Below are 18,372 nucleotides of genomic sequence, written 5' to 3' on the forward strand. Positions count from 1 at the left end.
TTACAAATTAAAGTAATACAAAAATGCTACGGTAGCTTGCTAGGTCATTTGAAATATGCTAAACAAGAATACACACGAGAAATACACTATATCAATTATTTACATGATAAACTGAAAAGGCTATTATATCTACTTGCTAGGTTACTTGCTACTTGTCGATGAGTTTGCATTGAGAAATGTGCCTTGAGGGATGACATCAAAGCTTGCGACAAGATGTGTAGTTCTGTATGATAGCCACATTAGCGTCTAATTAGCATTTCGTTTTGGGGGGTTAATTACAGGCGAATATATTGACAAGTTACCTTGTCCAAGAGAGATTTACACGGTTATCAAAACATCACGCCAGGGTAAGCCTACACGAAACACAGACCTTAAATGAAGTAGTTCTAAAATCCCTGACTCAAAAATTAATGGTGAAAAAACAATTGGAAAACTTTCTGGGTTTTACTGCTAGATTTTATGGGTATTATGACTCATACTGTGGTACTCAATGAAGAAGAAGAAAAATGGACTACTTTAAAATGGAGACAGCCTCAATGCCCATGACGTCACAGACGCTATAGTGGCACAGACGTATCTGCCCTCTTGTTGGCTAGAATGGTCCCACCTGATCTCGCCTCCTCCCCCCCTGCTTTCCATCTTTGAGGAAATGTATTGCCATTGTTAGAGCGGTCACTTTCCCTACCAGAAAACACGTGTTACCTCAAAGTGTTGTGTATGTACGCATCCAAATTCAGGAGGGAAATAAGGCGCGAATGTTTTTAGTTATAAAAAATATATAAAAAATATTAGCAACAAATCAATACAAAAAGAACATGGGGGAACACAAGTATATGTAAAGAATATACAAAGGACAATTGGGCTAGGGGTTACAATATAACATTACAGGAGAACCTTAAGGGACATACACACATTTATAATTCTAACAGCTTTTTTGTTGGTAGAGTATTTAAATGTCTTAAAATATAGTTCAATTTAAATAATTTAAATTTACATAAGGCGCTGATGGTTTGACTGCTTTTTGCGAGGAAGTGACGCACTTTGATATGAAATGTTGACAGGGAGATGAGAGATGTCAAATTAAAGGCAATTAGTTAATCAACTGAATCACATTTCAATTAGTTAAAGAAGCTTATGAACTGATTGGAATTCACCAGAATGTATCCATTGGACATGCACGGTGGACAGCTACCAGGCAGGAGATGGTTGGTTGGCCAATGAAACAGTAAACAATAAAGTTTTTTCTTTTTAAACGGAAGTGGAGATTTTAAACACGGCGTCATCACAGAGTTTCTAAACCCAGAGGCGCAACATCGCGAGACCTCCGGGAACGCTTGTGAAACAGACCAAGCAGACGAGGCGGGGTTTGGGGTTTGAGAAGTCAATGAGAGAAGTGGAAAGTAGTAGTTGAATATGTTATTACTCCAACCGCGTGAAAGTAACAAACTGAAACGTTATCATTTTCGTCAAAAATTACTTTATATCGAAAGAGTCCCTTTTGATTTGACGGCATGCACATGCGCAGTTTGGCGCGAGTCGATCGTTTGACCCAATGACGTGTTTCTGCGCATGAGTTTAGCTAGCCAAAGTCGCCATGACATCGCCTACATGTGTGATCAGGAATTTTTATTGGAGAAGCAGTTTCTGCTCTCTTCACTGTACGGTCTTTGACTGCATCCTGTGGGCACAGAACAACGTGATAACGTTTTAAACATGAATACATTTTGCTTTGAAAACCTATTTCTGAATTGAATCAAGTGGATTTCGATCTACCGAGTTTAGTCAAGGAATACCAACCAAAGGTGAGAAACCTTGTTTGAAAAAGTATTTATGTTAAATCTAGTTGGCGTGCGGACCACGTTGGGTATGCTAGTTTAGTTAGCCATTTTCAATGCTATACTCCTGCTTTTCCATCTCAATAAAGTGATCGAAGAAAGAGGTTACTTCCATACGTTAAGTGTGTGTAGACGCTAGTGGGTAGTTAACACAAGCATAATCAGTTCTAAGCTGTCTGATGTTGCAGACTTAAATTGTTAATACTTAGGTAGCTAGCACATGCTGCTCTGCATACAACAGTGCTGACGTTTGTAGCTAGTGTTTCTGCCTGCTCAGTTTTAGATTAGGTTTATTTCAGTGTTCATATTTAATGTGTTCCTCACATCAATTAGGTGGGCTCAAACTATCCGAAGATTGAGAGGAGCCTTATCAACATCCTGAAATGGCTTCATTCAAACCCACAAAAATCCCAATATATCCCAAACTTGGAGAGAAAGTTACTCCGGACACATTGTATTGGAAAAACTACAAGGTAAGCCTGTCACACTGTCGATGTAAGTGGTGTTGGTGGCTGCATGAGTATACTAGCTATAACATTTCCATATTGCAGTAACAAGGCAAGAATAGCATACTATTGAACTGATGAAGTTGACTTGTCTTCGATTGTATTCTCTCAACTCTTCTCTGTTGCTTGTTTTCAGGCCCCAGTCCAGATAAAGGAGTTTGGAGCAGTCACAAGCATTGACTTCTCCCCTCTGGCGCCACACAATTATGCAGTGACCGCTTCTACACGGGTAGGCTGGCCCCACTGCCGTTCAGACACATTAGTAGTTAGTAGACTTGGACTCAATGGTGGTTAATTTAGGTTCTGACCTATATCCGTTCATTAAATCAATGACGACAATGGCATATAAAGTAATTCCTTCTGTGATCCATCGACTGAACTACAAATGATGATCTAAACATTTCTGACCATAGCCTCTACGAGCCATCGTAAACAATCATACAGTCTTGATAGTGTTGGTTTGCCATCTACATAAGCTGAAAGTGTGTGTGTCCCTCACTCTAAACCCGCTGCCTGTTTCAGATCCACATCTACGGACCGTTTTCTCAGGAGCCAGTCAAGACGTTTACGCGCTTCAAGGACACGGCGTACAGCGGAAAGTTCCGGTCAGACGGTCAGCTCTTGGTGGCAGGATGTGAGGACTCAGTGGTGCGGCTCTTTGACGTTAGCGGCAAGGTGGCGCTCAGGGTGTTCAAAGGGCACACAAAGTAGGTCCTCAATTCAACGTCACCAGGTTTCCAATGTCTGATAGGAAATAATTAGGGGACGTTTTCCAATCAGTGGGCGAAAATAAAATGGCTAAGCGCAGCAGCAGGCCCATTGAGTGATGATTCCTTGAGTGATCCATCGACTGAACTAAAAATGATGGTCTCAACGACTCTGACAACAGCCTTTGACAAGTGTCTTGTGTGGATGTTTTGGATCCCATTTTTCATTCCTTATTACTGTGCAGATAACACCTCTGGTGTTCTTTACTACAATAATTAACTGAACTGTGTCTCTCTCCTCAAGGGGGGTGCATGTAACAGATTTCACCTCAGACTGTTACCACATCCTGACGGGCTCAGACGACTACACCTGTCGCCTGTGGGACATCCCCAATTCCACTGAACTGACCTCATACAAGGAACACACAGACTATATCCGCTGTGGCACCACCAGCAAACTCAACAGAGATATCTTCATAACTGGTGAAATTAAGCACAGTTACTCATACAAAGACATGTTGTGTGATGATTCCTTGAGTGATCCATCGACGGAAGTACAAATGATGATTTCTGACAACAGCCTCTACCAGCCATCGTAAAGGGATAGTTTGGGATTTTATCTACTTCCCCAGAGTCAGATGAACTGGTGGATACCATTTTTATGTCTCTGAGTTAAGTTTTAAGGAAGTTGGCAACTAGCATTAGCGCAATTGCTAACTAGCGTTGGAGTAATGACGAAGTCTATGGGAAGACCTAGCATGCTAGCTGTTTCTGTAGACCAGAGGCATTGCGCTAATGCTAGTTAGCATTAGCTTGTGAAACTATCTCTTAGTTCCTTCATACTGGACGCAGACATAAAAATGGTATCCACAAGTTCTTCTGACTCTGAGGAAGTAGATAAAGGGCTTCATTGCCAAAATCCCGAAGTATCCCTTTAAACAGTCACACATTCTTGATAGTGTTGGTTTGTCATCTACACACAAGCTGAAAGTTTGTTGTTTGTTTCACTCTGTACTGTCTCTGTCCCCCACCTTCAGGCTCCTATGACCACACACTGAGGGTGTTTGATGCCAGAGTGGAAAAGAGTGTGATGACCATGGACCACAGCCAGCCTGTAGAGAGCGTTCTACTCTACCCCTCAGAAGGACTACTGGTTTCAGCAGGTAAGCTGTAACCGCAGAGATGCATAACCATAATATTATACTGTGATCGTGAGTTACATAAGCATTTGTGGTCCTCAAGATGAAGACCAGACACCACACTGGTATGGTTGTGTCCCAATAGTAGCGGCCTTACTTGATCTCCTTTACCAACATGGTCTCAGAGCATTTTGTATTATTTTGTATGTAAATCCGAGACACTCCATTTAGTATGATATGTATACGTTTTTGGATGTCCATCACCCATTTCTTGTGATCTGTTACGAATTACAATTCGTATTATAGGTTACAAATTTGCAAAACGTATGATATGTTAGTCCCCTGTAGCTCAGTTGGTAGAGCATGGCGCTTGCAACGGCAGGGTTGTGGGTTCGTTTCCCATGGGGGGCCAGTATGAAAATGTATGCACTCACTAACTGTAAGTTGCTCTGGATAAGAGCATCTGCTAAATGACTAAAATGTAAATGTAATGTTACGAATTCTGGCTAGGTGGCTAACATTAGCTAGCTGTCTAACGTTGGCTAAGCTAGGGGTTAGGGTTAAGTTTAGGAGTTAGGTTAAAAGGGAAGGGTTAGCTAACATACTAAGTAGTTGCAATGTTGCAAAAAAGTAGTAAGTAAATAGCAAAAATGCTAAAGTTGTCCGTGATGAGATTCGAACTCGCAACCTTTGGGTTGCTAGACTTTCACGTTATATGCCCACCCATCCACCCCGACCAGAGATCAATGAGTCAATCTCAACGTGACTTCCCTGGTTAAATAAAGGATAAATTGTTCAATAAGGGTGCACTTGTCAATTTAATTTAATTTTATCATGCAGTGCTAGCTGTGCCACTAGAGATCCTGGTTCGAATCCAGGCTCTGTCGTAGCCGGCCGCGACCGGGAGACGCATGGGGCGGCACACAATTGGCCCAGCATCCTCCAGGGTAGGGGAGGGAATGGCTGGCAGGGATGTAGCTCAGTTGGTAGAGCATGGTTCATTTCCCATGGGGGGCCAGTATAAAAAAAAAAAATGATGTATGCACTCACTAACTGTAAGTCGCTCTGGATAAGAGCGTCTGCTAAATGACTAAAATGTAAATGTAAAATGCCATCCCCCTCAAACGATAAATATGTGTATCTTTGAAATTGACCTCATACCTGTGCCCCTCCGTTATTTGTTGTTGTGCTTGTCACATCTGTGCTGATGGAGGAAAGGACCGTTTATACCAGATTGTTGTCTTCCCCCACACAGGAGGGCGCTATGTGAAGGTGTGGGACCTTCTGAAAGGAGGCCAGCCTCTGGTGTCACTGAAGAACCACCACAAGACCGTCACCTGCCTCGGTCTCAGCGGCAACGGACAGAGACTGCTCTCTGCCTCACTCGACAGGTGTGTGTGTGTGTGTGAGCAGCTCTAGACAGACGGCAATCTGCGTACCTGGACAGATTTATGTGTATTGCAGCAGGCATGTTAATTCCTTGAGTGATCCATCGACTGAACTACAAATGAGCTCTTCAACTCTGACACAGCCTCTGACAAACATATCATATTTTATTAACAAGATGGTTATTTTAATGGCACAATTGGGATGTTTTGATGGATCTCTTGATTAGATGAATATGCATGTTTTTTTTTTTTTTACCCTCCAGGCACGTGAAAGTCTACAACACAACCAACTACAAGGTGGTTCATAACTTTGACTACGCCGCCTCCATTCTCAGTCTTGCCCTGGCTGTAAGTTCACTAGTAATGCCAAACTGAGATTTAACAATCCGCTATTATGATGATGTTTGATGTGTGGATTGTGTATGAAGGCTTGAAAGTTTCTGTGTGTGTATGTTTAGCCTGATGACGAGTCTGTTGTCGTGGGGATGACCAATGGCGTCCTGAGCATCAAACACAGGAAGAGCCCTGAGGAGAAACAGGAAGTGGCTGGCAAACAGAGGAGGAGGCCGGTGTACCGCATCTTTGTCAAAGGAAGAAACTACGTCCCGAAAAAGGCAAGTGCATATTCCCCCAACTGTTTTATTCTACTACATTTACATTTTAGTCATTTAGCAGACGCTCTTATCCAGAGCGACTTACAGTTAGTGAGTGCATACATTTTCATACTGGCCCCCCGTGGGAAATGAACCCACAACCCTGGCGTTGCAAGCGCCATGCTCTACCAACTGAGCTACACGGGGCCCCAAAGAACAATTCTACAACAAAGAACAATTCTCACTATTGTATAAATGTTTGCAGGGGTTTTTAACCCTGTTTCTGGAAAGCTGCAGTTGTGCAGGTTTTTGTTTTAGCCCAGTACTATAACACCTGATTCAATTAATCAGCTACTCATGGGGACTTGATGATATATGAACCAGGTGTGTTTTTGCTGGGCTTGAAAAAAAGCCTGCACAGTGCACACCCTAAAGCTCTCCTGGACCAGGATAGAGTAATGTTGTTCTACTGTGAGGAACTTCAGGTAACTGCCCAAAAAAAGGAAATGGGGTGTTGGGCCACCACCATGAGCTAGAACAGCTTCAGTGCACCTTGGCATAGATTCTACACGTGTCTGGAACTCTATTGGAGGGATGCGACACCATTCTTCCATGAGAAATTCCATCATTTGGTATATTGTTGATGGTGGTGGAAAAACGCTGTCTCAGGCGCTGCTCCAGAATCTCCCGTAAGTGTTCAATTGGGTTGAGATCTAGTGAGTGAGATGGCTATTACAACTACATTTTAGTCATTTAACAGACTCTCTTATCCAGAGCGACCTACAGGAGCAATTAGGGTTTAGTGCCTTGCTCAAGGGCACATCAACAGATTTTTCACCTAGTCGGCTCAGGGATTCGAACCAGTGACCTTTCGATTGCTGGCTTAATACTCTTAACCACTAAGCTACCTGCCGACTATGGCATATGGTTTACATCGTTTTCATACTCATCGAACCATTCAGTGCCCTGTGGGTGGGGTTATTGTCATCCTATGGGGGCATAGCCATGATAGGCAAAATAATGGCCTGCCCAGCATTTTTATACATGACCCTAAGCATGATGGGATGTTCATTTCGTAATTAACTCTGGAACCACACCTGTGTGGAAGCACCTGCTTTCAATATAATTTGTATCCCTCATTTACTCAAGTGTTTCCATTATTTTGGCAGTTACCTGGTCAGCCAGATTTTCATATCGTCATACCATTTTTCTCTCATGCTGGGATTTATGGTATTACCAGCAGAGTACACATGGGGGCACCAAAAACGCAAGGAAAGCCTATTGGGACTCTATTGCCAGAATGCTAACAGAATTTGCATGAACTAATAGCGAAATCACATAGACTCTGTTAGCTAAATGCTAATGAGCGAAAACAAACAAACTAATTGCAAATACAGGCAAATCCAGCTCATAAAATTATACAAGTATAGCTAGTAGCTACCGAAATATCATTTTTGGTGAGTGTGGACATTTACAAGCGAAAGTTACCGAGAGAAATTGTGCAAATAAACTAAATTGTGATGCATGCTTTTCTGAAGGAAGAGCAGCATGTGTACATGGAGCAGAGGGAAGAAGAACAGAGGAGGAAAAAACCGCTAGGAGGAAAGCACTGGGGGGAAAATGGCAGCCGTACAGAATCGAGCACACAGCCATGCAATCTCCATAGACAAACATTGGCAGTAGAATGGCCTTACTGAAGAGCTCAGTGACTTTCAACGTGAAACGTCATAGGATGCCAGCTTTCCAACAAGTCAGTTCGTCAAAATTGTACCCCGCTAGAGCTGCCCCGGTCAACTGTAAGTGCTGTTATTGTGAAGTGGAAACGTCTAGGAGCAACAACGGCTCAGCCGCGTGGTGGTAGGCCACACAAGCTCACAGAATGGGACTGCCGATTGCTGAAGCACGTAGCTCGTAAAAAGTCTGTCCTCGGTTGCAACACTCACTACCGAGTTCCAAATTGCCTCTGGAAGCAACGTCAGCACAAGAACTCTTCGTCGGTATCTTCATGAAATGGGTTTCCATGGCTGAGCAGCCGCACACAAGCCTAAGATCACAATGCGCAATGCCAAGCGTCGGCTGAAGTGGTGTAAAGCTTGCCGCAATTGGACTCTGGAGCAGTGTAAACGCGTTCTCTGGGGTGAGGAATCACGCTTCACCATCTGGCAGTCCAACGGAGGAATCTGGGTTTGGCGGATGCCAGGAGAATGCTACCTGCCCGAATGCATAGTGCCAACTGTAATGTTTGGTGGAGAAGGAATAATGGTCTGGGGCTGTTTTTTCATGGTTTGGGCAAGGCGCCTTAGTTCCAGTGAAGGGAAATCTTAACGCTACAGCATGCAATGACATTGTAAACGATTCTGTGCTTCCAACTTTGTGGCAACAATTTGGGGAAGGCCCTTTCCTGTTTCAGCATGATAATGTCCCTGTGGACAAAGTGAGGTCCATACAGAAATGGTTTGTCGATCGGTGTGGTCAGCACAGAGCCCTGACCTCAACCCCATCAAACACCTTTTGGGATTATTTGGAACGCCGATTGCGAAGCCAGGCCTAATCACCCAACATGAGTGCCCGACCTCACTAATGCTTTTTGGCTGAATGGAAGCAAGTCCCCGCAGCAATGTTCCAGCATCTAGTGGAAAGCCTTCCCAGAAGAGTGGAGGTGGTTTATAGCAGCAAATGGGGGACCAACTCCATACCCAGGATTTTGGAATGAGATGTTCGACGAGCAGGTGTTCACATCCTTTTGGTCATGTAGTGTAACTCATCCAGAGCTCTTTGACTTCTGGCTATTATAAGATATCTGATGGCAAATATTTAGTAGTGAATTGCATGCAAGTGTAACTGCATCACATCATAGGTGCCGCATAAGAAGAGACTCACCAATAGATATAGAACGCTATGGACTCAGTTCTCACTTTCTCCCGTTGGGCTATTAACAAACACGTGACTGGCTTAAATGTTCAGGGAAACTACTGTAAGCTTCATAATGTAAAATAATGTGACCGGTGAAATGAAGAGCGCAATCTGCTTTATCTCCTAACGTATTGCACTAGTTGACTGCAGGTATTTACTTAAAAAGTAGCTCCAAATATTTATTGAAGAACTTCAAAGAAATATTTCGACTGTATTGAAAAACCATCCGGTGGCTTTTTTTAAAATACCCCGGTATACGGTGTTCAACCCAAGCCTAATGGTCAGGATACTGTGACCCTACTAACGGTACCAGATGGTAGCCTTGAAGTCGTTCAGTGCTGGGATCCTAAATGCTATGAACAACAGGCCTGTTGAGTGATGACACCTTGAGTGATCCATCGACAGAACTACAAATGATGATCTCAACCACAGCCTCTGACAAATATATTAGTCAACAAGATCATGTTTAATGGCATGTATTTTCAATTAAGGATATAGTTACATTCTCCAAGGACTTATTTTCAGTCTACTGTTTGAATTCAGATAACTCTCCATTATTGAATTCAGTATTTTTTTTTAAATATGAGAAACCACATTTCCATCCACAGTTGTTATGCGAGTGAAGTCATACCGTATAAAACAATTATTAATAATCACTACAGCTGTGATGAAAACAGGAAGTTTCAGTACAATTTTATAAATGCTGACCGATCATGTTTGTTCGACATGGTGGGATCTTTTTGTGTCTGTAAAATTAATTATGCGAGAAATGTCAGTGGAAACGCCTTTATGCCAGGGTGCCCGCGGGTCCTTAAAGTCTTTTAAATGAATTTATCTGATTTTAAAGGGCTTAATAAGTCTTAAAATGTTTTCAAAGGTCTTACAAATGTGATGGAGATGACTAAAGCGTTTCCGTTATATTGTGTTGCTGCTTAATTGTTGCCACCATGGCAATTATGATTTTTTTTACATAAAACAATTATTGTGTGTGCACGTCATGTGCGAGTCGGGCCGTTGCTAGAGGAGAGAGCAAAGTAACCTATACAATTTGATAGACAATAACACTAACTAGAGCTGGGACAATAAACTGAAAAGTACCGGCACCGACATTGCCCCCCTCTTACCGACGTGATTACCCTGCAGATTTGTTAGCTCTAAAACCATTATTTGGTCAACGCTAATGTGCATTAACCTGCTTCCTTCAATGAAAGTATATGCCCTGTCCCTGTTTCGCTGCTGGCTCTCACTCCCTCTCCTCCTTTTGCGCACGGAATGAAGGGAGAGCTCCATCCTGATAAGTGCAAGCATACTGACAGTTGAGCAACATTTCGAAATGTAATTGTGGGAAAGACAGTTTCTAAAACAACTGCTGTTACTGGAGTCTCAGCTTTATGTGAGTATAACTGTCAATCTAGAGGGAATAGCTAATCATGGCTACCCGGACTATTTGCATTGTCCCCCCCACCCCACCCCCTCTTTTACGCTGCTGCTACTCTCTGTTTATTATTTATGCATAGTCACTTTAACTCTACCCACATGTACATATTACCTCAACTAACCTGTGCCTCCACACATTGACTCTGTACGGGTACCCCCTGTATATAGCCTCCCTACTGTTATTTTATTTTTACTGCTGCTCTTTAATTATTTTTTTACGTACCTATTTTTTTACTTAACACTTATTTTTCTTACAACTGTATTGTTGTTTAAGGGCTTGTAAGTAAGCATTTCACTGTAAGATGTACACCTATTGTATTCGGCGCATGTGGCAAATAAAATTGGATTTGAAATAGCCTACTCCTTTTTATAAAGTGGGGTTATGTAATTGAGATGATGCGCAAGCAGAACGGAGCGGACAGCGCCGTTTGCGCCTAATACATCAAGTAGCCTATATAGGCCTACCAATGTAACGTTTTTGTAGGACATTACATTTACTGTTAGATCAATTGCATGGCTATCTAGCAACAATATTATATTTAGAGTTAGCAATCTAGCTAATGTTTTTAGAAATGATGTAGCATAGCCTAGGCCAATATGCACAAAAAAACATGCAGACAAATTCATCTCTAAATATTCAGAAAGATATCTGATTATTCTGCACTATATTTTGACATGTTGCACATCAAAACATGTCATGTATTCCCTGAACATGTTAGATGAACTATCTAACTTCTTTCACGTCTTATTTGGCACTGGAAAAAGTCAGTCTAGAGCCCTCCCGCTTAGCTACCTTGCTTTGAAGTATAGCCATGAGATACCTGATACACTGAATGAGGGAATTATTTTATTGTACTTTTTGGTTGTAGGCTAATGTTCTAATGTTATAGCATAATACCTCCAAGAGAGCTACTGGGTGTGTAGACTTTTGTTCCAGCCCTACTCTTAACACACCAGATTCTACGAATGAACTGCTCAACGGGACCTTGTTAATCTGACTCGTGTGTTTGAGCAGGGCTGGATCAAAAGCCTGCATACCCAGTGGCCTAGCTCTCCAGATGGAGAGTTGACCACATGTTTTATACAGTAACAGTGCTGACTTTAAGGATTCTGAACACTTATTTTGTGATCTAGCCAAACAAATGCAGATAACAACCCCATGCTTCAGCCATCTATAGCCTAGCCACTGTGCTACTACATCCGTTACAGGAGAATGCTCATTGCTACAATGATATGAGCAAAGTAGGCTGTAGCCTTTGAAAGAACCAGCCCTAAAAATACTACTTTTTGCCAACATTGGCTCATTTCTGGAGAGGTATATTAGCAGGTGTGTGGTGCGCACAGATCTCAAAATTGGTATTCGTTTGCATTCCAAGTGGCATTAAAAGGTTTTAAGTCTTAAATTCAACTTCATGGAACTTGCAGATACCCTGTATGCGCAAGTATTGATAGTATCCATCATATCGAGTCACACAATGATATCGTGTGTGTGGTCCTCCCACTACGACTCGGGAAAGCATGCAGTTTATTAGGCTACATACAGATAAAATAACTTATGATTAACTTCACAGGGTGATGTTGATCCTGCTTTGCAATAAATATTGAGGGTCTGATTCTGGTGACATGATTGACGCTTGACTGCCATTTGACAAATATAAATATTCTTGCTCTTATCCATAATAATCTCATGTAGACTAGCTTACACACACTGTATCTGCGAGCTGTTGGCTAGAGCGCACATGCCAAGACCAGAATAGGCACACTTGCTAATTAATGCAACAGTTTTTGTGACAAAACTATCAGGGTTGAAAACACAATGGAAACACATTGAACTTTATATTTTTATTCAATGCATAAAAACGTAAGCAAAAAAGTACATTGTGTGTGCTACGTCATCACCCACTGATTTTTTTTATCTGCAACAATTCCCTTTGGTGGAAACACACCACTGGTGGGAAAATGCACACATTTTCTTTATGCAGATTTTTGCTTGCTAGTGAACTGAAATCCCCCTCTTCCCTCCTTTAGGATGACTTTCTTGTCAGCAAACCAGTGAAGAGCCATCTGGCCAAATACGACAAACAGCTGAAGAGATTCAACATCTCCAAGGCCTTGGATACCGCCCTGGAGGTACAATGACTTTCTTTGTTCCAAATGGATCCCTGATGATCTCGGCAACTCAGACAAATATCTTGATAGTGTTTAAGTTGCTGATTTTTAAGTGTGTGTGTGCACGCAGTCGTGGAGGAAGAACAGAAAGCCTGAGATCACGGTGGCGGTGATGAAGGAGTTGGATCGCAGAGGAACATTGAATAACGCTCTGGCTGGACGAGACGAGCAGAACCTCTCTCAACTCCTCAATTTCCTGATTGGGTAACACTCACTCAAATACCCAATTCCAAATCAGCGCCTACCTACTCCCTAGTGTTTGTTTCCTGTCCATGTGTCTTTTTTTTAAAATGTATTGGTATTTTCTCTTTGAGATAGTCACGAATGACAGGGGTAGACAGATATGAAGGCACAGGCTGGATTTGAACCAATGCTGCAAGGGGCGACGTGTGGTCAGGAGTCTGCAGTACAACCACTACACGAGACTGCGGCACACGTGTTGATGTGTCTTGACATTGTTTTATCTTCTCCTTCACAGGAATGTAGTTGATCCCAGGTTTACGCCTGTCCTCGTCACCGCCACTGAGATGATTCTAGGTGAGTTTGTGAAACAAATCTCTATTTGTTATTTATTCTGAGTATGTATACAGACCTGCCAACCTGCACACATTTGAGGTCAAAGTAGCTAAGGCGTCATACCAACAAAGGTAGCGTTTAGTCAACTAAGCAAGGACACTTTCTTGCCTGCACATGCTTTGATATCCGCAACGGTAGTAGGTGCGAGCGCATTGACGAGCAAGGAAACGTGCGGTATTGCAGTAGTTCATTGCGCGTCACTGCGTGAATGGAAACGGACATCGCAGAGATGTTCATCTATTACTGTCCTTCGCAGAAAGTAAGACAGTCATTTCAGACAGTTGTTTCATTTTCCAAATAGCCTACAGTAAGCTAGACTACTACATTGCATCCAGTAATTGAATTATTCTGAATTTTCTCCCCAAACTAAATTAAGCCAGTTTAAATTTTCACTGGACTAATTATAAAGACGCCTATTAATTAGAATAATCAAGACGTCTGTGTTGGCTACATTATTTGATATCATTTAAGACTCTTGATTTCAGGAAATGACAGTTACAGGTTAGTTACAACCCTACCATTCCTACTGAGGCAGTCATCTGCCAAATCATTATTAGGCAAAAAAAAGGTGCGTTTGCCTATGATTTGAGCAGTGTGGGTGTCACACGCTTGCCGTTGTGGGGTCTGCAGGGCCAGGGGTGCCGCCGCGCTGAAGTTGTACTCTTAAAAATGATTTAAGTTTGGCAGATGTGTGTGTCACGTTCTCCTGTCCTCGGTCTCCTCAGACATCTACAAGGCAGTGGTGGGTCAGTCTTCAGTAGTGGACAGACAGCTTGTGCGTCTCCAGGAGCTGGTGGAGAGAGAGATTGACTACCAGCAGGACCTCCTGGAAGTGCTGGGGATGTTGGATACCCTATTCGCCTCATCCCTCCCCAGGAAAGAGGTGCCTTGCCCGGGCAGCAGCCGGCCTAACGGCTTGGCAGAGGGGGGTCTGGGGGCGCCAGGGCCACAGCTCCAGGCCGCCTGAGGCCCCTACAAAAGACTGTTCCACCGGGATGCCTGGGCTGCCCCCGGCACGACTAGTTCCGGAAGCGCTTCTCTGTCTTTGACGGAACATCGTCAGACTCGAGAACCCATGACTACATCCTGCTATCTGAATTTACACCACCAACTGAAAAATGAAACCATTGATTTGAGCAACCAACCTGAGCCTCGTTCCTGCTGGGCTCCCTGGTTTTAACAGAGAGGTTCTTTTAACTGGCTCCAGAGAACGGCCAAAATGGGTTTGACTCTTCAGAGACAGTGTTTTGTAAATGTATACATATCTGTATGTGTGATTTAAATCTCTGTATCTGATTGGACACAAAGCGACAATTAATTTTATTGGAACGCCATAAAATTGTCTTTCACAGCTAATGTTTCTCTAAACATTGACTGTTGTGAGTGTATTCCATTTCTCTTCGCCCTATCTGTCCATGTTTGAGTTTTTATAGAATTTGCATACATTTTCAATGTGCAGTAAATAAAATAAAAAGAAACCTGAAGTAAACTATCAAATTTTGAAAACAAGGCGTCCTGGATCCTCTTTGATAACTCTCACATGCGCACACACAGTATACTGTCCCAATTATCATTCTCTCCTTCCTCCCAAAGTGTGCACTTGTTCACCAAAGATGGTGAATAAACGAAGATGTCTTACTCAGGCTGTTTACCATTGAAGAAAATGGTTACAGTTCCGGTCTGCTTTAAAGGGTAACCCTCAACCCAAATTTCAGCCTTTGCCCAACCCCTTCAAATAGTATTTTAAAAAAAATGCATTCAGGTGAGAAGTTGTGGGTGGGGGGAATCGCTCATAAATATTCATTTTGTGGGTGAGTAAACATTGTACCTGATCCCAACACTTTCACACTAAAGCATACTTACCAGAAGTCCACTGGCATGCTCTGATAATAAAATGATGTGCATCTCTGGGCCTGTCATGCCAAATATTGTCCCCCTGCCAAAAAGTGCCTCCCCCCGCGTCACAATAGGTTTTGAGCCTATGGTTCTAACAATGAATTTAGCCTTCAAATGCCTTTGGAAATCCAGGACAGTTGGCTCACAGTGGTAAAACGTTGAGTTCCTGACATCTATTGCCACTTGCGGTTTAAGTTCGAATCCCCTATGGGGCGTAAAAAATATATTTGAAATGTGGACTCATTTATTGCGGTATTGTTTTGGGAAGAAAAGTGCAATCACCTTGAAAATGAAGATTAGGGGCTCAATCCAACCCGCATTGCAGTATTTACGCAGTAGTTATTTTTCCAATGGTCAAATTAACTCACAGATTGGTCTTGGGTACTGTAAAAAAAACTACAACTACTACGCTTGGGCAAGACATGTATAGCTGTAACGGACATTTTTGTGACCTTATTTGACCTTTTCTCCTGCTTTTGAGACACTGTTCGGTCCCACCTTGGGGCACTACTTGTTGAGTAATTAAAACATTAAACAATCACAATACAGTAACTATTTGTCACTATGGATTATTATTCTAATATGTATTCTTATAGAATTGTCAGTTATTAATGATTCATGTTTTTTTACTGCACTCTAGAGAGTTGTATGCCTAGATATCTTAATATATATTTACATATGTACAGATTGTGTGTGCATGTTTTATTTTTTTGGTGTCAGCCACCAATCTCTTATTTTCTGTTTCATAAAAGCTGAGGTCTGGAACTCCCTCCAGGTAATCTCGCTCTCCATTCCTTGGACTTGGTTGCTTGATGACACCCTGAATTTTAATCGCTACATACAGTGAGGGGAAAACAATATTTGATCCCCTGCTGATTTTGTACGTTTGCCCACTGACAAAGAAGTTATCAGTCTATAATTTTAATGGTAGGTTTATTTGTACAGTGAGAGACAGAATAACAACAACAACAAAATCCAGAAAAAAGCATGTCAAAAATGTTATAAATTGATTTGCATTTTAATATATTTCAAATAAACCTACTATTAAAATTATAGACTGATCATTTCTTTGTCAGTGGGCAAACGTACAAAATCAGCAGGGGATCAAATACTTTTTTCCCTCACTGTACGTACATTAATTGTGAAGAACAAATGTCAGTTTGGCTGGAGCGATGTGGATGGGTAGCCAGGGAATGGCCTTGGTACATTAAAAATACTTTTGCAAGACAGTAAACATATTTGCCTGCCACTCTTAGGAACCCTGTACATATGTGAGGGCTGATGGGGCCCTGTTTCAGCTCTAGATGACAACCTGCACACACTCCCAGAGGGTTACAGGTTTCTATTGGTCATTCATTTTAATCAGAGAAGTATCCAATAAACCAAACCGTTGCTTTAACTGTGAATGTACTTTATTGCACACAATCCTCAAATAAAATGAAGCGTACATGAAATAAACAATTAATTTACATTGGGTCTAATGTGTATTTGTAGTTTTGTATTTATTAATGATCCCCATTAGCTACTGCCAAGGCAGCAGCAGCTCTTCCTGGGGTCCTGCAACATTAAGGCAGTTATATACAATTTAAAATATTACATGACATATTTCATAACACTTTACCCAATACATCTAGTGTGTTCCCTCATGCCACTACTCCACTATCACATATGTACAATACAACATCTATGTGAACGTGTGTGTAGAGTGAGTGTCTATATGTATGTGTGTATGTGCCCGTGTGTGTGTGTGTGTGTCTTCACAGTCCCTGTTGTTCCACAAAAAAAATAATCTGATTCAACTGCTTGCATCAGTTACCTGGTGTGGAATAGAGTTACATGTAGTCATGGCTCTATGTAGTACTGTGTGCCTCCCATAGACCGTTCTGGACTTGGGGACTGTGAAAAGACCTCTGGTGGCATGTCTTGTGGGGTATGGATGGGTGTCCGAGCTGTGTGCCAGTAGTTCAAACAAACACCTCGGTGCATTGAACATGTCAATACCTCTCACAAATACAACTCCCTCTTTGTGACACCTGACAACGCGACTGAACAGTAGTCCAGGTGCGACAAAGCTAGGGACTGTAGGACCTGCCTTGTTGATAGTGCTGTTAAGAAGGCAGAGCAGTGCTTTATTATGGACATACTTCTCCCCATTTTAGGTACTGTTGTATCAATATACTTTGACATGACAGTCTACAATCCAAGGTTATTCCAAGCAGTTTAGTCACCTCAACTTGTTCAATTTCCACATTATTCATTACGTGATGTAGTTGAGGTTTAGGGTTTAGTGAATGATTTGACCCAAATACAATGCTTTTAGTTTTGGAAATATTCAGGACTAACTTATTCCTTGCCACCCATTCCGAAACTAACTGCAACTCTTTGTTAAGTGTTGCAGTTATTTCAGTTGCTGTAGTAGCTGACGTGTGTACTGGCTCCCACGGGGAGCCAATATGAAAAAGAAAAAAAAGAATGTATGCACTCACTAACTGTAAGTCGATCTGGATAAGAGTGTCTGCTAAATGACTAAAATGTAAATGTAAAATGTCATCTGCATACATAGACACACTCTAGGCTTTACTCAAACCAGTGGCATGTCGTTAGTAAAGATTGAAAAAAGCAAGGAGCCTAGACAGCTGCCCTGTGGAATTCCTGATTCTACCTGGATTATGTTTGAGAGGCTTCCATTAAAGAACACCCTCTGTGTTCTTTTAGACAAGTAACTCTCTATCCACATTATAGCAGGAGGTGTAAAGCCATAACACATACGTTTTTCCAGCAGCAGACTATGATCGATAAAAAGCCACACTGAAGTCTAACAAAACAGCCCCCACGATCCTTTTATAATCAATTTCTCTCAGCCAATCATCAGTCATTTGTGTAAGTACTGTGCTTGTCCTTTTCTATAAGCATGCTGACAGTTTGTTGTCAATTTGTTTGCAGTAAAATAGCATTGTATCTGGTCAAACACCATTTTTTCCAATAGTTTACTAAGGGTTGGTAACAAGGCTAATTGGTCGGCTGTTTTAGCCAGTAAAGGGGGCTTTACTATTCTTAGGTAGCGGAATGACTTTTGCTTCCCTCCAAGCCTGGGGGCACACACATTCTAGTGGGCTTAAATTGAAAATATGGCAAATAGGAATGGCAATATCGTCCGCTATTATCCTCAGCAATTTCCATCCAAGTTGTCAGACCCCGGTGGCTTGTCATTGT

General features: G+C 42.1%; 1 protein-coding gene across 1 annotated transcript; it reads left to right on the forward strand.

The window, feature by feature from the left end:
• Positions 1–1,301: 1,301 nt before the first annotated feature.
• On the forward strand, positions 1,302–14,588 carry utp15 (UTP15 small subunit processome component). The gene is made up of 13 exons (XM_084177134.1): positions 1,302–1,802; positions 2,169–2,308; positions 2,478–2,570; positions 2,864–3,048; positions 3,353–3,531; positions 4,086–4,211; positions 5,443–5,578; positions 5,839–5,923; positions 6,034–6,189; positions 12,547–12,648; positions 12,758–12,891; positions 13,166–13,224; positions 13,989–14,588. The coding sequence occupies exons 2-13, from the start codon at positions 2,219–2,221 to the stop codon at positions 14,228–14,230; spliced, it is 1,587 nt and encodes a 528-aa protein (XP_084033260.1). The 5' UTR covers positions 1,302–1,802; positions 2,169–2,218; the 3' UTR covers positions 14,231–14,588.
• Positions 14,589–18,372: the final 3,784 nt, after the last annotated feature.

The sequence above is a fragment of the Coregonus lavaretus genome (assembly GCF_964263955.1).
Source record: "Coregonus lavaretus genome assembly, chromosome: 14".
In the NCBI taxonomy this organism is placed as follows: Eukaryota; Metazoa; Chordata; class Actinopteri; order Salmoniformes; family Salmonidae; genus Coregonus; species Coregonus lavaretus.